We start from the raw sequence: 16,262 nt of genomic DNA on the forward strand, positions 1-16,262 counted from the left end.
GATACAGATAGGTATGGATACGGCTCCTCCCTCCAGTGTCCCCGGTCGTCCCCTTCTGACCTATTTCTAATACCGCATTTGCCTATCGGGGTACATGGGGAATTACGAATGGGGAATTTCATTTTCTATTTCACAGCAAAAAAGTTACATATAGTGGTGTAAGGTTATTCACAGCTATGATTTTTTTTACGAATTGTTTTAATACAAATATGTCCTAATGTGCACCTATGAAAATACTCGATTGTTAATTTATATGCTCTGAAATATTTGCCTGGGACGTGGCATTTCTGGTGATCTGTGTACGTGCACTTCAGTGTTGCAGTTTACAAGAATTGAACCTTGCTGCTGTTGCTGTTAAGCTCCAAAGCTTTGTGTGATGCTGCCTGGTGCCTTTTAGTATCCCCATGTATCGTTCAGGATTGTACTGAGCTCTCTGTGGCTTCTTCTGGAAATTTGTGCTGCCATGAATTTTTTTTTTTTTTTATGTGAAATATCAAATACAAAGCCTTCTTTCCTCTATTTGTAGAGCAAATGTTAAACAGTGGAGATGATACAATTTTGATAGGCCATCCTGCTTGTACAACTTCTGTAATTGCCTTTTCCTCCATAGGTCACAGTTTCTTTAGTTCAGCTTGTACCGCAATTATCTTTTCTTTTTACAGTTTCACAGGAGAATTTACAAAGGCATCCCGCTGCAGTTCAGAGGGCAAGTCTGGTCCTTGCTGCTTGATGTTCCTAAAATGAAAGAAGAAACAAAAGACCTTTATAATGTGAGTTTGCAGAATTTCCATTTAATATTAAAATTAACAATTTCAAATGCTAAGACTATAGGTGTTATTAAGCTTTTGTTATTACATGGCATGGAAGAAGGATTAGAAAATACATTTAACCCAACTGTTTGTTTTTAGCTAGGGGAAAAAAAAAGGAAAAAAAGGACAATGTCTTTGGAAAGTACTTTGCCAGGTTATTTTTTCATTCTATAATTAATTAAATTTCATCTTTCTTTTCCATTTCTTCTACCACTCTAAAATCATTGCTAAAATCCTCTGAAAAGCGAAGCAGAACAAAACAAGGCAAAACTCCTCTCCCAGCAAGGAGACAGAAACCTCTGAAACTACAGCTGTTCTTGGAGAAATTTCTACTAAGGAAGCACCATATTAGCTGAAAACCAGTAGTATTTTTAAGGGGATTGATGCCTTGTTGATCTTGCAGAACCTTAAATGGCCCTGCTGGCACAGGCTGACTATCTTTCTGGCATCTCATCCCTAAAAACAACTTAGATATTCATTGTAAAGTACTGTTTGTTTAGTTACTCTGAGGTGTAACTGCACGAAATGCTCCAGGCCTAAATTGACCTCTTAAGTAGATCTACTTAAAGAAAAATTTTCGGGGGTGTCCCTTCCTTGCAATACCCTGGGCAATAAATCCCTCTCTGAATTATTCTGTTCCTTGAAGTCACTTCAATTTTTTTTTTTCCCGCTAATTCTAGTGTTTTTGTGGGTGTTAGTAGAGCTGAATGCTTTCAGAGCTCAACTTCATAAATCCATAAATATAGAATAAGATTCATGTGCAGGCTGATAAGTTAGGTAGAAGAGGAATTAAATCCTGTAAAATTCTGTTTTTTTTTCTTTCTTTTTTTTTCTCTTTCCCTCTGTGCTAAGGGGCACCAGGCAGAGGGTAGGAGATAGGTAATTTGGTATTGTAGATTGTCTGAATCGTTCCCCACTGGAATTTCAATGCTCACAGGATTTTAAGAAATAATGCCCAGAGTTTCAAAGAAATGCATTGCTGATTTGGGTTTGACGTTTTTAATAGCATTTTTTCAGGAGCTGAGGCTTTGGATCTGAGTAGGCAAGGGAGCTCATACAGTGGTGAAAGAAGATGGATGTTGGCAGTGATGTTATCTACATTTTTGTCTCTGTGGTCTTCCTCCTGAATTATTTATCACTCTTTAGTCTGACAGGCTGCTCTTTCTGACTATTATATTTTGTTTAGCTTCGTAAATAAGTCTAGAGGCACATCCTGAAAGGATAAAATGAAGTTCATGCTGAATAATGTATCTGTGGGAAGGAATATGGAGTTAAACTACAAGCCTTTAAAATTACATGAATTCATCTTCAGAGGTTATTAATGCCATCTAGTGCTCAATGCAAAAAATAAATAAATAAAAAATAGAGGAAATAAAGACTTTGTAGTGAAATAGGGAGGTAGAAGGAGTTTTGTCATCACTACCCTTGTTGTTTGTTCATGATGTTTATGTGCAATAAGCTCATCTAATTGCTCTCCATTTTTCCCATTTGGTGAAGTGACATTAAAACACCCTGTTATGAATCTCACCTGGAAATTGTGCATTCTAAAGTAAGAAGAGGAATAGGTGTTTTTGCTGTAGGTCAAACTCACTGTATATGTCAAGAACTTCTTGCACTTCTCCGTACAGGGCATTTACTAATCTACTCTTAATATTCTTCATTATTAATCTTAATCTTCATTGATATGCCTGTTCAGATGTACTGTTTTGAAAATACTGTGTTGCACACAGTTAGGAATGCCTTGCAAATTCCACTTTTAGGGACAGAAATGAGAATAGATGTATGAATGTGGAGGTAAAAATATTGTGAATGTAAAAAGAATAAGGTGTCAGTCCTGCCTATGCAGCCTTTCTAAAGTAGGCAAAGTTAGATTTAATTAGAGAACTTCGAAAAGTGATAGAATGAAGTTGTGCTACCAGTGAATTGGATTAGACCAGAAAGTCGAGGGAAATGACTAGAGAAATGTCCAGTTATTGTCTAAGCTTAGGAAGAAAATAGAAAAACACAGAAGAAAAGAGCAATTAAATAAATATTACTTCTGCTTAGGAAAAACAGACAACAAAAATGTGAAAGCCACGCTGATCATTTGTTAAAAGTCCAGTCTGGAGCAACTGCATCCTAGATGGTTGTTCCTGAATAACAGAATTCCCCTTTTGTCTTCCTGCTGTCATGTGCATACATGAAAAATGGCAATAAAAAATTCAAAATGTAGAAATGTGGCCTCGAATATGGGTAGTGAATGATACAACACAAGAACTTATACTGTAGGGTTGTTTTTTTTAACATGTATACACTATGTAAACGTGTCTGATTCTACAGCACGTGTGTCTGTATATGCACACCTTGGAAATGAAAATTGCTGTTTTGTTAGTTGCCATTCCATGGTCAGTGTTCTGAATCCTGGGGTGGCAGATGCTTTAGTCTGGGTATAAGCCCAGGTAGGTTTCTCATGTTTTAGAGCTTGTAATTGTAAACTTAATTTCTGTTCTTTCCTGTTTTCCTAGAAATTGAAGTGTGAAGCACGAGGGTCTTCGCCAGATATTAGGCAAATTGATCTCGATGTAAATCGAACATACAGGGATCACATCATGTTTAGAGACAGATACGGTGTTAAGTGAGTAACTTGAAAGTTCTTCTTTATCTATCTTAAAATTGGCTTCTAACCTGTATGAAACCTCTTTGATCTGTCCAAGCATATTGAATGTACACTTCAGATTGTTCAAAGCAAAACTACGTATGTGTAATAATTACTTTTATTGCTGCAAAACCAAGTATTTATTTCCAGGAAACCAGCCAGTTTTCACTAGCTGTATGCTACAGTCATTAGCATTCGAGTGAAAAACACTTCTACAGTGTTCTCCTCTTGTTGTCTTATTAGTCTCAGTTATTGTAAATTCAAGAAACAAACAGAAATGCCAAGTTATTTAATTAATTGAGATTAATTACACAATTCCACAATTCTTGTATTTAACTGGTTATTTTTGAGAGACAAAACAACTTTTTACATTTCTAATGCCTCTTGCTTTCCCAGATATTTTAGTCATCCTTTGGATCTTTATATTCCTTCCTTCCTAGTTTCTGTTTAGGGACTGAATAAAACACTACTTTTAGATAGGGACACTTGGTTATTTACAAACATAAGCCTGAGTGCCTTTTATTTCACCCAAATATTTTTACTATCATTGCATGAGGAATATTAAGCAACTATCATCTTCAAAAATGCGTGATAGTGAAATAAGAGGCAATACAAACATCAGCATTGTTGCTAGCTCGCAGCATCAGCACCCTGCTGAGATGAATAGGGTGTTTCTTCTCCTTCTCTGAGTGTATTAATTCAGTTTTTAATCTTCTTTTCTTTCCAAGGCGGATTCAACTGTAATCTGCCATTTTCAAAAAGCTGTACTCAGAGAGCTTTAATGTGATAATAAACATTTTCTTGTATCATTCTTCGAGGAAGTTTGCAGACAAATTATAATTATTATATTTGCCCAGACTTTGCCTGGACTTTGCTATGAGCAGAAGCTTTCCACCCTCACCAGCTTGGCATTGACCCAGCTCCCATCCCATGGTGTAGACACACCTGCACAGTCCATGTGAAAGCCTTTCCCTGCATAAACCACTTTTGCCCTTGGAATAGTTTTTGGGCTTGCTCTACATGTACTGCACATTTCTAGTGATGCCTTGATGAAAATTCAAAAGTCGTTTGGCATATCAATGAAATAAGTCTAGTTATTTTTGTCCCCCAGGATAATCGACAGCTTGTTTGACTTTTCAGTAGTTTGTGCTTTGAAAGGATCGTTCTTTTCTAGGTCTTTAGAGGTATCACCCAGTGTAAATAGAACAAAAATTACCATTGCTTTATAAAGCTTAATGTGAATGAGATTGCACTGTTTCATGTGATCAACATTCCCCTTTCGGATGATACAAAAGATTCCCCTGCTGTTTGGTCCTAATTGTGTCTCAGGTTGTCCTTGTCAAATAAGACCAAAGCCCATCATAATGCCTTTACTTTACTCTTTGGTTACTGAAGAATGATTAAACTCCAGTTTCTGCAAAAGTGTGGGGGAAAATGCCATAATTTAGTCTCTTCAGTAAAAAAATCTCCAAGGGTGCATCCTCTTCCCAGTAGAAAATGTGCAGCTTTTTGCTTGTGCTTTCTTTGTTTTCAACTTGCTGTTGGCTATTTCTGTTTGTTTAGATTAGCAATAGGCAGGGGGAATTTCATAGGTCACAAGGGACAGTAGGCAAAACTCAGCAGATAATTTTTAGCAGTTTAAGATGTTTAGTTTTAGATGTTAAGTTTAGCATTCACATTTCCAAATTCTCTCCCCCTGGAAATGTCAGAAAGGTGTGAGATTCAAAATTCATATGGGAGCTCTACATAAAGATATAGTTGTCATTACGTATGTCCCAACATGAGGAGAGCAGAGTCTATACGTTTAGTCCTACTACCCTTCACAATTTAGGATTCATACAAGATAAGGCAGGCCCTTTTTAAGGAAAGCAAAAAACCTCTAAGTCTGTTTAAGTCTAGTAAATCTGAAGGTCCATACGGAGGTCATTATACTCAGAATATATACGTGTGTGTATATATATATATACATATACATGTACATATATATATATATACACACATACACACACACAGAGCAGAAAAGTGCTGAGTATCGTTAGTCAATGAGAAATCAGAGGTGCAACGTCAGTGTAAAGTGTTTTTCCTACTTAGCACTATGGAAGTTAAATTGGAGAAACAGATTTCCAAAACATAGCTCAGCACTTTTATGCTTATCTATTTAAAAATACATATATTACATTGTTTCTTTTCTACTGTTATTTCTCCAGGCAACAGTCTTTATTCCATGTTTTAGCTGCCTATTCCATGTATAATACGGTAAGTCATGCACTTTTTTACTGAAATGTGATTTCTCTGAATATGCTGTAATTCTGCAATTCTGGAGAATTGCAATTCTGAGTCCTTTTTCTCCCCCCAAAAAGAACATTTCATAGATTTTTTTGAAGCTTTTGAAGAGAAATCGTTTGTTGTTGTCGTGTTTTGAGCCACTGAAGTAAAAAAAGTAAAGCAAGGCATCTTGATTGTGAATATCTAGTTTTATTGGACAGGCAGGACAATGCATACATTTCAACTGAAATTAAATTTAGTAGCTAATGAGAAAAATGAATCTGTACTGAGCTTGAGTTTTCTACTACTGCTGTTTTTCCCCTTTTTATTATATGCCTCCCACTAAGATTGTCTGTATGATGGGGGGAAAACACACAGCAGACTGGAGTACAAGATTGCACATTGGAGTAAATGGCATATTGTAACCTGGAGGGTTCTAAAAGCTGAAAATGATCTTAAAGGTTGAGTCTTCTGTACTCTAGCTCTCATTTAGGAATGCTCCTGTGTATGCATTTAAGTATATTCTGGTAATAAACTTGATCTTGGATGCAGAATGAGGATTTCTTGAAATTGAGTTTCTAGACTTCATTGTAGGGGCTAGAAGCTCCTGCAGTTTGTCATGTTTCTTGGCTGCTTGATAGAAATAGAAGAAACAGAAAAGCTGTAATGTCCACCTGTATATTTTTATACACTATTTTTTCACTTAATTTGCCTACTTAGATATTTTTATAGATGCTTCATTTGCATTCTTCAGTAAATGACTTCACATATTTTTATTGAATTCTGTGAAGTTAAAAATTTGTGAAGTTATTTTGTTTGCACTTCTATTTTTAAGGCATGGAATATGTTTTACTTAATATATTGTCTGGCCTTTTATTGTGAGCTGCCTTGAAACATATTGAGAAATACAGCACTGGATCTTTATACAACTCCTATTGTACATTGGATTAAATAACTTCAAATTGCATGAAAAATATTAGAGTCAACTGTTGCTGTACACATGATAGGAAGAGTGAAGGGAGGTTTTTTTATTTAGCATTTTTGTTGTATTTTTCTTCTCAATGTAGCACAGAGCGTTAAGTGCTTTGAATTTGTTTCTAGAGCACAGTTCTGCTAATAACCTTTAAATCTGAAAACCTCCCTCACCAATTAATTCCTTCTCCCATAATATTGTATTGGGGAAGTTCTCCAAGCCGTTAAGTGATAGAAACAGTTGGTTCCTGCCATAAGAGTAAAAATTAATACAACGATGACACAAATTTGGGTTTGGAACATGAGTATGTTTTTTTCTAGCACATTGGTTGCATCTATTTGCTGTGTGCTGCTGTCCATAGGGCAGGTTCACAGTTAGAGATTGAAAACTCCCAGGTTTATCAGGTGGTCTCCATACTTTAAGAAAATACTAAACTGAAACTAAACAGGGAAAAATTATTTGACATTGTTTATCTCAGCAAGGATGTTGTGTTTCAGTAGAGAATTATAATACACAGTCAAACCTCAAACCTCAAACTTTTCAGTTGGAGGACAGTGCATCATCTGTTCTGTCTGGGAATATTTCAGATTTTTAAAATGTGTCTCTAATAGTGGCATAATTAGAGAGCTTATACTATCAAGACAGAAAAAAATAATAGCTGGTGAATATGAGTGTTTTTTTTTTTGTTTTGTTTTCTCATTGTTGTACTATTTTCCTTGTGTATTCTGCAGGAAGTTGGATACTGTCAGGGAATGAGCCAAATTACAGCTTTGCTCCTGATGTACATGAATGAAGAAGATGCCTTCTGGGCCCTGGTGAAGCTCCTCTCGAGTCCGAAGCACGCTATGCACGGTAGGGAGCCTCGCACAGCACGTGTTAGGTTGCAACTTGCCCTGGTTACTGTGGATTATTTGAAAACAGGGCTCCACTATTTTTTGCTTATGCCCAAAATAAGACATAATTGGAGCTTCACAACTCCCACTTATAGTGGGGGCCGTGGGATGTTACTGGAACTCAACCATTACTGTAAGTAATTGTTTTCGAAGAATTCTTAATGAAAAGCAGATGTTTTCTTTCCTCTTCATCTGTCATAAGTAGCCACTTGAAAGCTGCTTCTGTAGACATCTATGTAGCAAGTGGAAACTTAATGTTGAATGTGTTAAATGATGTTGTGGCTCTGCTATCCTTCGGCAGGAAGGGAGTCCAGAGCAAACAACAGATACTGTATTGAGGGATTAGCCTTGAGTGTCTTAGTTGTAGCTCTGCCTCGGACAGAATTGCCTTCTTTCAGTCTAGTTACCTTTCTATTGTTGCTTCTTTCTTTCCGTTTTGAGTCTGATCTGTAGATATTCTACTCCCGTAGGGATAAAACAACTGCAGGAATTCCAGCATCTTCTATAGTTGTTAATGGTGTGGTTATTCAGGAGAGACGTTGTTCTTGGAAGCCTGAAAAAGTAAATATTATCTAAACTTACTCCAATTTTAAGGCTTTTCAGTAAATTTCCAGCAGATTCTGGTTCTTTTTCCCTTTTCAGACTTTCACATACTTTGGTAGCTCCCTGTCCTGATTTTTCAGTCTTTCTGGATGTTTTGTCCCCAATACAGTGCACTAGTTCATTATTTTTCTGCTTGTACTTCCTCAAATATATCAAGTTTTGGACAAAATAGTGTTATCTGACAACGGAGTGAGTACCATAAATTAAATACAATTATGTAGAAGACGTTGAGTTCCTCAAAGGTTGTGGAAAATTTTAGCTCTTTGAGGGAGTGAATCTAAATCAGCTTGTTATAGTCAAAATCCATTGATCTGCTTTTGATCTGGACTTGTCTTTTTAAGATGCTACAAGCTCTTAAATAGGATTTTAAAACATTCTGCAGATTTTAAGTATTAGTCTTTTGTCCATTTCACTTTTTTCTTCAAATAGAGCAGAGTCATGATGTTGGAAAATGATGCTAATCTAAAAGTCTAAAGTGAATTTCTAAGACTTATTTTTGTAGAAAGTTTTGAACTTGCTGGGGTGAACAAAAGCAGGTTCCTCTGACAGCTGGTGAAGGGCAGATGTATTGCTTGCCCTATGGGAGTCAGTGCACTCATACTGATATATATATATATATATATATATGTATATGTATATATGTATATAAAACATGGATGCTATTGTCAGTTGTGCTACCGATAGAATAAACTGAACTCAAACATTATACTGCTTTGTGTTCCTTTTGAAATGTTGGGGTGACATCATATCGACTTTGTTCTGATTACTTTTTTCTCTAGTAACTCCTACTACGAAAATTGCTTCTATGCAGTAAGGAATGGCTAGGTACAGTAGTAATTTAAAAATATATTCAAAAAAAAAAACCCTACTGAATTAGATAAGGTGATATTGGATAGATGGAAGTAGGGTTTGTATTATTATAGGTTTTTTTGTTTGTTTACAAACTTTAAATGTGTAAAAAGACTTTTGAATGCTTTAAACGATCAGGGCTCGGTCTTTCTGGCTGATCCTGTCACATTGCAGAGCAGTTGGGTGATGAAAGGGGGAGCCTTGAGTCACCAAGAGACTTGACCGGATTTACAGACCGCATGGAGCATCGTGCCATGGTTTTGTGCACACCTCGAAGCTGGCCTGGCAGCATTCTCTAAGGAAGTTTGCTTTTGTAGATAATGCTGAGAAGCTTAATTATAAAGTAAATGAGTGCTGCTTCTTCACCTATGATTTAAGTATTAGTAACCTCATCTAAGGCCCTGCTTTCAACAGAAGATTGAAGCAGATAATCTCCAGAAGTCGGTTCTAACCTAGGCTTTCCCGTGAATGTGGTTTGTGGCACAATGTAGCATTACTGGAAATATCACTCTAGACAGTGCAAGGGTAACTTAAAAATTAACTTACTTTGTACTTCTTAAAGCCTAAGCCATTTCGATTCCAAATTGCTGATATTCCTAAAGAAAAATGTTTATTATCCAGCTTGATGCTAGTCAGTATCAGATGCTCTCTGAAATGAATGGCTGCCCATAAAAATTATAGGATGGGCCAAATAGTTAAATAAGAAGTGTATTGACAAGAATAGAATAGATAAAAGTTCCTCCCTGCAGACCAAGTTTTTCGTCTGTTTTCTTTTCTCCTCTGTCTGTGATCTAGACATATGACCTAGAATATTTTCTAGAGGGGCAAACATGTGCATCCCAAATGGATGTATAGTCAGATTAATATCTGCTATAACACCATTTGAAATCAAGGGGTGAATTTGGCCTTTGGATGATTCATATTTTATGCATGAGATGAAGTCTATAAATGACAAAATACACATAGCTGACCCTGAAAGGGATCTAGGTTTTTGAAAGCTCTTTCTTTTGGGATCTTTTTAATCTTAAAAAAAAAAAAAATAAAGATGAGTTAGCATATGGGAATTGAAAGAGCTACTTCCATGGAGAAAGCACCTTTGAACTTGTTATTAATGATGGCTAATTAGCTGTAGTCATTCAGTAGTCATTCACTGTTTACATTTAACAGCCCCTAACAGCCACTCTCCTGTCCTCTTGGTATTTTAAGGAAGAAGTTCCATGCAAGAGATGCTTCAGCTCTTTTATCCTTCGGTTCAGTGTCTTGATTTGGGGGTCACCCTGATTTCTTCCTTGCAAAATTTAACTTTCTTTTAGCATGAGCTTATCTTCTCTGAACATTTGAGTAAACAAGCAAAAAACTAAAACTTGATAATTTGCTCTACAAATTCACCATTTTCTGCTTCTGTTGTGTTTGAAAATATTATTATTATTATTATTAGTAGTAGTAGTAGTAGTAGTAGTAGTATTAGTATTTCTTATGTCTCCTGTAAGTTTAGGTAAGTTTTAGGGGGAGATTTGATTTCTAGCATTTTGATATTTAATCTGCCAGTGTTTGATCACTTCAGCTTTTCTCATCTGAACGCAGCTTAAGCTTTTGAAGGATCGTCTTTGAATGCTCTCTTATCCTGCTGTGTAGCTATGCTTGCTTGCCTTCACATTCCTCACATTTTTGACTGATTCTGCATCTGCTCTTTTTCTTTTTCTTTTTTTTTAAAATCTCTGCTGAAAACTCAAGTGGAAGAGGATCTTAGTGCTTTCCTTTTCAAGCACATTATCAGTAAAAGTGCTAAAGATTTTATATATATCCCTAAATTCAATTCTGTAAGCTCACTATTATTACTTCATATCATCTGTTCATAGTAGTTGGTCTTGATAGAATAATCCTCTTATTCATCTTTCTTCATGGTCTTTTCTTCAGTGCAGATGGTCCTAGTAGCTGTCTGTGTTCTCTGCCTTTGTCATGAATTTGCAGGCCAAAATCATGATTCATGGTTTTTGGTTATAAAAGTATTTAATTGAAAAATAAATATTAAAATCTGTTTTCCACATGCTCTTATAGTGAGGCAGGCTAATGTAGGACTGATGTAACTGCTGTTACCTACCATTGCTAATCTAAAAATAGGCAATAATGGAAGATATTGATGTTTTATTAGTCATTAGGGCAGGAGAATATCCGTGTTGTTACATGAGCATAATAGCATTGTTATAAAAATCTGTTTGGATCCAGTGGTCTTTAGAAGGATAATATTCTCAGTGCTTTGAAAGCTTTTAAAAATTGCTATTAATTTATGGTGTATACATGTGTTACATGGTCAGCTTTCTTTCGTAGGTTTTTTTATTCCTGGTTTTCCAAAACTGTTGAGGTTTCAAGAACATCATGACAAAATACTGAAAAAATTTTTGTCAAAACTGAAGCAACATTTGGTAAGTATTTATAACACTGTAAAAGCAATAGTAACCTACAGTTTGCTACCTTGTACAAGTTTAGGTTACCCCAATAGGTTAACCTGATCTAATTATCTTCAAGCAATTGAATATGATTACCTTTTTTTGGTTAATTTTGGTTATATTTATTCTAAGCAACAGACAGCAGCTATATTTTATTTTCCTAATGGTTGTAGAATGCTGTTCTAATGTAGTCAACAAGAATTTTCTTTAAAAATCATGATGGTTCTGCCAGAATCCCTATTTTGATGTCTTAAACGGTAGTTAAGAGATGCTTAGGTACTGCAGCAGCTTGTAAGAGCTATACCTTGTAGTTGCTTACAAACATTTTTTTTTTTCTCAGGAATATGTTATTCTGTTTAGTATGTTTATCTCCCTAGCAAAAATAAAGCAACTGGGGAGCCAACTAGCACCTTGGCAATGATGAATTGCTTCTCATGTATGCCTGTTGTATTATAAACTAGAATTAATGTCTTCTTTGACAACATGCTGTGAGACTTGCTCAAAACAGAATTAGGCATATCTGGTTAGAAAAAAAAATTATGTTAAAAGGTCAAGCCAAAATTAGCTGTATAAAAACATCTTCTCATGTCATATTAAAACAAGAAAGATTTATTAAGTCAAGACCAGTTCTGCAACTGGCTTGGATCTAAAATGAAAATTGTAGATTTATTTTTTACAGTAAATGCAAGATGAAAATACGTGAAAAAGATTGCAAAAAAGGTTGCTTAAGTAGTTGAAAAACTCAGCTGAAGTTAAGTGCTTTGATAACTCCCTTTTGAGAGAGTTCTTGGCCACTTTTGGGAAGTGGTCTAGAAAAAATCATTTTTTTTTTTCTTTCAGTTTTAATTTGGAACGTATTACTATTTTTGTGTGAATTAGTTCAGTGTCAATAAATGTAATAGAACTGTATCTTCTTTTTTGTGAGGGAAAGACCTGCTCCATTATATCTTGCTCTTTCAGGAGACTAATGATCATTCTATTGGTTAGAAAGATATCAAAGTAAGATGTACCATATGGGCCAGGTGGACACTAAGTCCTGTAGTTACGAATGAAATCCAGATGCTATTTTGAGGTCTTGTTTTAAAACAAATTGATTGTCTTAGGCCATTTCTGATACATCTGATCTGTCACAAAATTCTTTCAACAATTGGCAGCCTTCTAAGCAGAGAAAAGAAAGACCAAAGAGACCCAGGCTCTGGCTGTTCCAGAACATAGTTGATTTTTTTTATTGAAAGAGGATTTAATTCTTTCCTCTCCTTGTCCCAAGAATAAGATGAAGGTCTAAGATATATTTCTGTACTGCTGCATCTTCAAGCACGTATCTCTCTTAAATGAAAGATTAGAAATGATTAGAAATGTTTAGAAATGAAGAGAAACTATAAAGGAGGGAAATGGTATTTGTTAGTAAAGTAATAGCACTTAATGTAGTTGAATTAGTATGGTATGAAGAATGCTGGGGTACTGTGGCCAGAAAATCATTGGATCAGTGAGTGAAATATCTTTCCATGGACAGTGCAAGGTATTCCTAGATTCTTGTGATTGTTTTTTGTACTTTTTTGCAGGACTCCCAGGAGATTTCCACTAGTTTTTACACAACAAAGTGGTTTTTCCAATGTTTCCTTGATCGTGTGAGTATTTTTTTTTTTTTTTTTTTTTTTTTTACATTTTCCATTTGTGGTTTTTTTTTTTTTTATTGTGGGTTGGGACAAACTGTGTTCTCACTGATTCTTATTCTCTTGTTGCAGACTCCCTTTACATTATGCCTCAGGATATGGGATATCTACATACTTGAAGGAGAGCGAGTTCTCACTGCTATGTCTTATACAATCCTGAAACTACACAGAAGTAAGAAATCTCTCAAACATTTCAATGCTAAACAGGGATTGAGCTGGTTATGCTCTTATTTGGAGTGGCCCTTTTTTTTATGAAAATCTGTTTCTCTTATTGCACTTATTTGCATGTTTGCTGAATGTAAGCAACTCATAGAGAAATAGAAGATTTATTACAGTAAGTGTGTTATTTTAAACATCTACATAAAGTGAGCAATGTGTCTGATTAAACAATACTGTTTCTAGAAAATGAGGAAAAAGAATTTTAGTTCATGGTTTGGAAATGGTTTGTTAGCCACAACAGGTTTTATATTAATGCGAGACCAAAAAAAAAAAAAATCCACAAAGAATCCAGAGCCTAAAATGTGTGTCTTTACCACTAAATGCCTGGAAGTCTGTCAATAAGCAAAGCAGCAGCTAGGTTCTACAAAGGTTTGATGCTTGGTGCCCTGAAGTGGTTTAGTACCATAAGTTCCAAAGATGTTAGCTTCTAAACTGCTTGGGCATTTCTCAGTAAATTACGTTGTAGCTTGAGTTTGACAAAATTTTCCTCTATGCGTGGAGCTTTTCACACAACTGATGTCTTAATTAGCTTGCTGGTTTACCCTTATTGAACTGTGGTGATTGTACATCACTCTCTTGTTGGGGTATGTTCATTAGTTTGCAAACGGTTTTGAAAGATGAAAAATGTTTGTTACAAATGTGATTTGTAATTATTGAGCATAAGAATGCTGAACATATCGAGGCAGGTCAGTAGGCTTAGTATTTGGTTCATCTTTTTTGTTTACAGACAGACATCTACTCAAACCATTTTTCATCACTCTTGTTTTTATGAGGAGAAAAAAAAAAAAGTGCAGCTTTGCTTGCATTATAGTACATAGCAACTTTCTAATAACCCAAACACCCAGATTAGATTATGGTGGCAGAGATTGGCATAGGAGAAGACAGAAGAAAAATCAAATTCCTTTTTTGATTTGTTTTTCTGGTCTCTGCTTGCAGCCTTTAAAAGCTTTGATAGTATAGCTATTCAAACAAAATGTCACGGTGCAATACGTGCCAAGAGCCTTTTTATTACAGTGGTAAAAACAGTTTTGGTGGTTTAAGTAGAAAATCTGTACATTCTGGAACTTTTGATAGCGTACATATGCTTAAAGAAACTGCATAGGTGCAGTATTACAGCCTTGCAAGCAAAATGCATTTGTATGGAAATCATGGTCTTACTGCTGTGTAAAAAAGGAAAAGGAAAATAAATCTCCAATAGCTGCTAAAATTACTTTTAAAATGTGACCTGAATTAACTGAAGCACCAAAAAGTACCTGAATTTTCAGAGAGCCTAAAGCAGTGGCTCTGAGTTGTGAGCTGCCATACTCATTTTGTTGGAAGTTAATTCAGTTGTGAATAAACATACTTTAAATGTCAGTTTTTAGACTGTTTCACTGCCTTTAAACAGAGAGGATGAACTTTTTGAAGATCTTCGACAGTATTTTGAAAGTTGCAGACTGAAAAAATCAAGACCTGAAAAAATGTTGAACATTGGAAGGCCGAAGGAGGGTGACTTTGATTTTGTTTTGCAAAGATGCTCCATATTGGAAAACATTGTCCTAAGCAGAGAAAACGTGGAAAGCATTTTAATATGAATTTACAAGTGAATTTTAAAATTCTTTCATAGATTTTGTTTGATGTAGAACTCTATTTCCTGCTTAATTAATAGGTGTTTTTAATTTCACTTGAAAGTTATTGGAGAATTTATACAAATATCTAATATCTGAAGTACATCTTTTTAATTTAATGTTCATCCTCAAGATATTTTTAATCTATAACGTTTTCTTCTTACCTAGAGCATTTGATGAAATTACAAATGGAAGAGCTTGTAGAATTTCTGCAGGAGACTCTAGCCAAGGATTTCTTCTATGAAGATGACTTTGTAATAGAACAGCTCCAAAATTCTATGTCAGAATTGAAACGAGCAAAGTTGGATTTACCAGCAGCTGGTAAGAGACTTGTACAAATACAGATTTAGATGCCCAGAGCTGTTCACACATGGTCCATTTTGAAAGTGTTAATTCATGCTGCTGAAACGTATGCATATTTTTATCAGTGCATAGTGACTTTTCTTTCACAAAAATCTATTTTACAGTGGAAAAGCAGCACCCTTCATTTCATGAGTTTGCTCTTTTTTAGTGGAGTTTTTCCTGGTTGCAAGCCAATGAAAAGTACTTTATGTGCAGGATACTTGAAAGCATCCCATATTCAGATAATTTTATTAACTTGGATGAGCAAGACAGAAGATTTTTTTTTTTTTTTTAAATATGTTCCTAGTTGTTAGAGGCACCATGTTTTCTGAGACTAAATTGTCCTGCAGCCTGATGAGCTGTGGAACAAACCAGGTCAAATACTTTCTCCCCTTAGCCAGATTCTGCTTTTGAATTCTTTGCAGGTGATGGGTCTTCTGGGGGTTTAACTGGATTGCTTTCTCATTTGTTCTCAGCCTTTGTTTTGCTTTTTAGTTGAAGAACAGGGACAGTTATTTCTCTGAATGCTACTTTAGAAATATTTAATGCCTTTCTTCTTCCTGTATTGAGATTCCAATAGAGATTCTGTCACAATTGAGGTTCTGTCACTGCAGTTAAAGGTGTTTGCCATAGTTAGTCAAATTCTTCTTTATTCCTGTTAATTTATAAAACAGTATGTAAGGAAGAATGTGTGGTTTATAAAAGTTACAAAAATATAGCAGAAATGACCTTAACATAAAGTCATTACCTTCCAAAAATTAAGAAATATTGGAATAAAGGTTGGCTGCCTACTCTTGTTGTTATAACATGTTCATGACGTTGTACTTTCATTACAGAGTTTATTTTTTCTCATTTGTACCCCTTATTGCATGCTATATCGAGGTGTTTCAAGACCACTCTTGACTCGTAGATCTGCATTTCTTCAGGTTCTTCAGCAGATTTGTCTT

At 35.4% G+C, this 16,262-nt stretch overlaps 1 protein-coding gene across 3 annotated transcripts in view; it reads left to right on the forward strand.

Moving 5' to 3' along the window:
* Positions 1–16,262, forward strand: part of USP6NL (USP6 N-terminal like) — a 96,476-nt gene that overhangs the window by 69,310 nt on the left and 10,904 nt on the right. For all 3 annotated transcript variants that reach the window (XM_088526293.1, XM_088526291.1, XM_088526292.1), the window contains 8 exons: positions 663–770; positions 3,314–3,423; positions 5,652–5,700; positions 7,414–7,534; positions 11,356–11,450; positions 13,037–13,102; positions 13,220–13,319; positions 15,142–15,294. In XM_088526293.1, the coding sequence (XP_088382419.1) occupies positions 663–770; positions 3,314–3,423; positions 5,652–5,700; positions 7,414–7,534; positions 11,356–11,450; positions 13,037–13,102; positions 13,220–13,319; positions 15,142–15,294 (802 nt within the window). The remainder of the gene's footprint in view (positions 1–662; positions 771–3,313; positions 3,424–5,651; positions 5,701–7,413; positions 7,535–11,355; positions 11,451–13,036; positions 13,103–13,219; positions 13,320–15,141; positions 15,295–16,262) is intronic.

This window comes from Tinamus guttatus, unplaced genomic scaffold (assembly GCF_059628265.1).
Source record: "Tinamus guttatus ecotype Peru unplaced genomic scaffold, ASM5962826v1 Tinamus_guttatus_pri_ptg000245l, whole genome shotgun sequence".
Taxonomy (NCBI): domain Eukaryota; kingdom Metazoa; phylum Chordata; class Aves; order Tinamiformes; family Tinamidae; genus Tinamus; species Tinamus guttatus.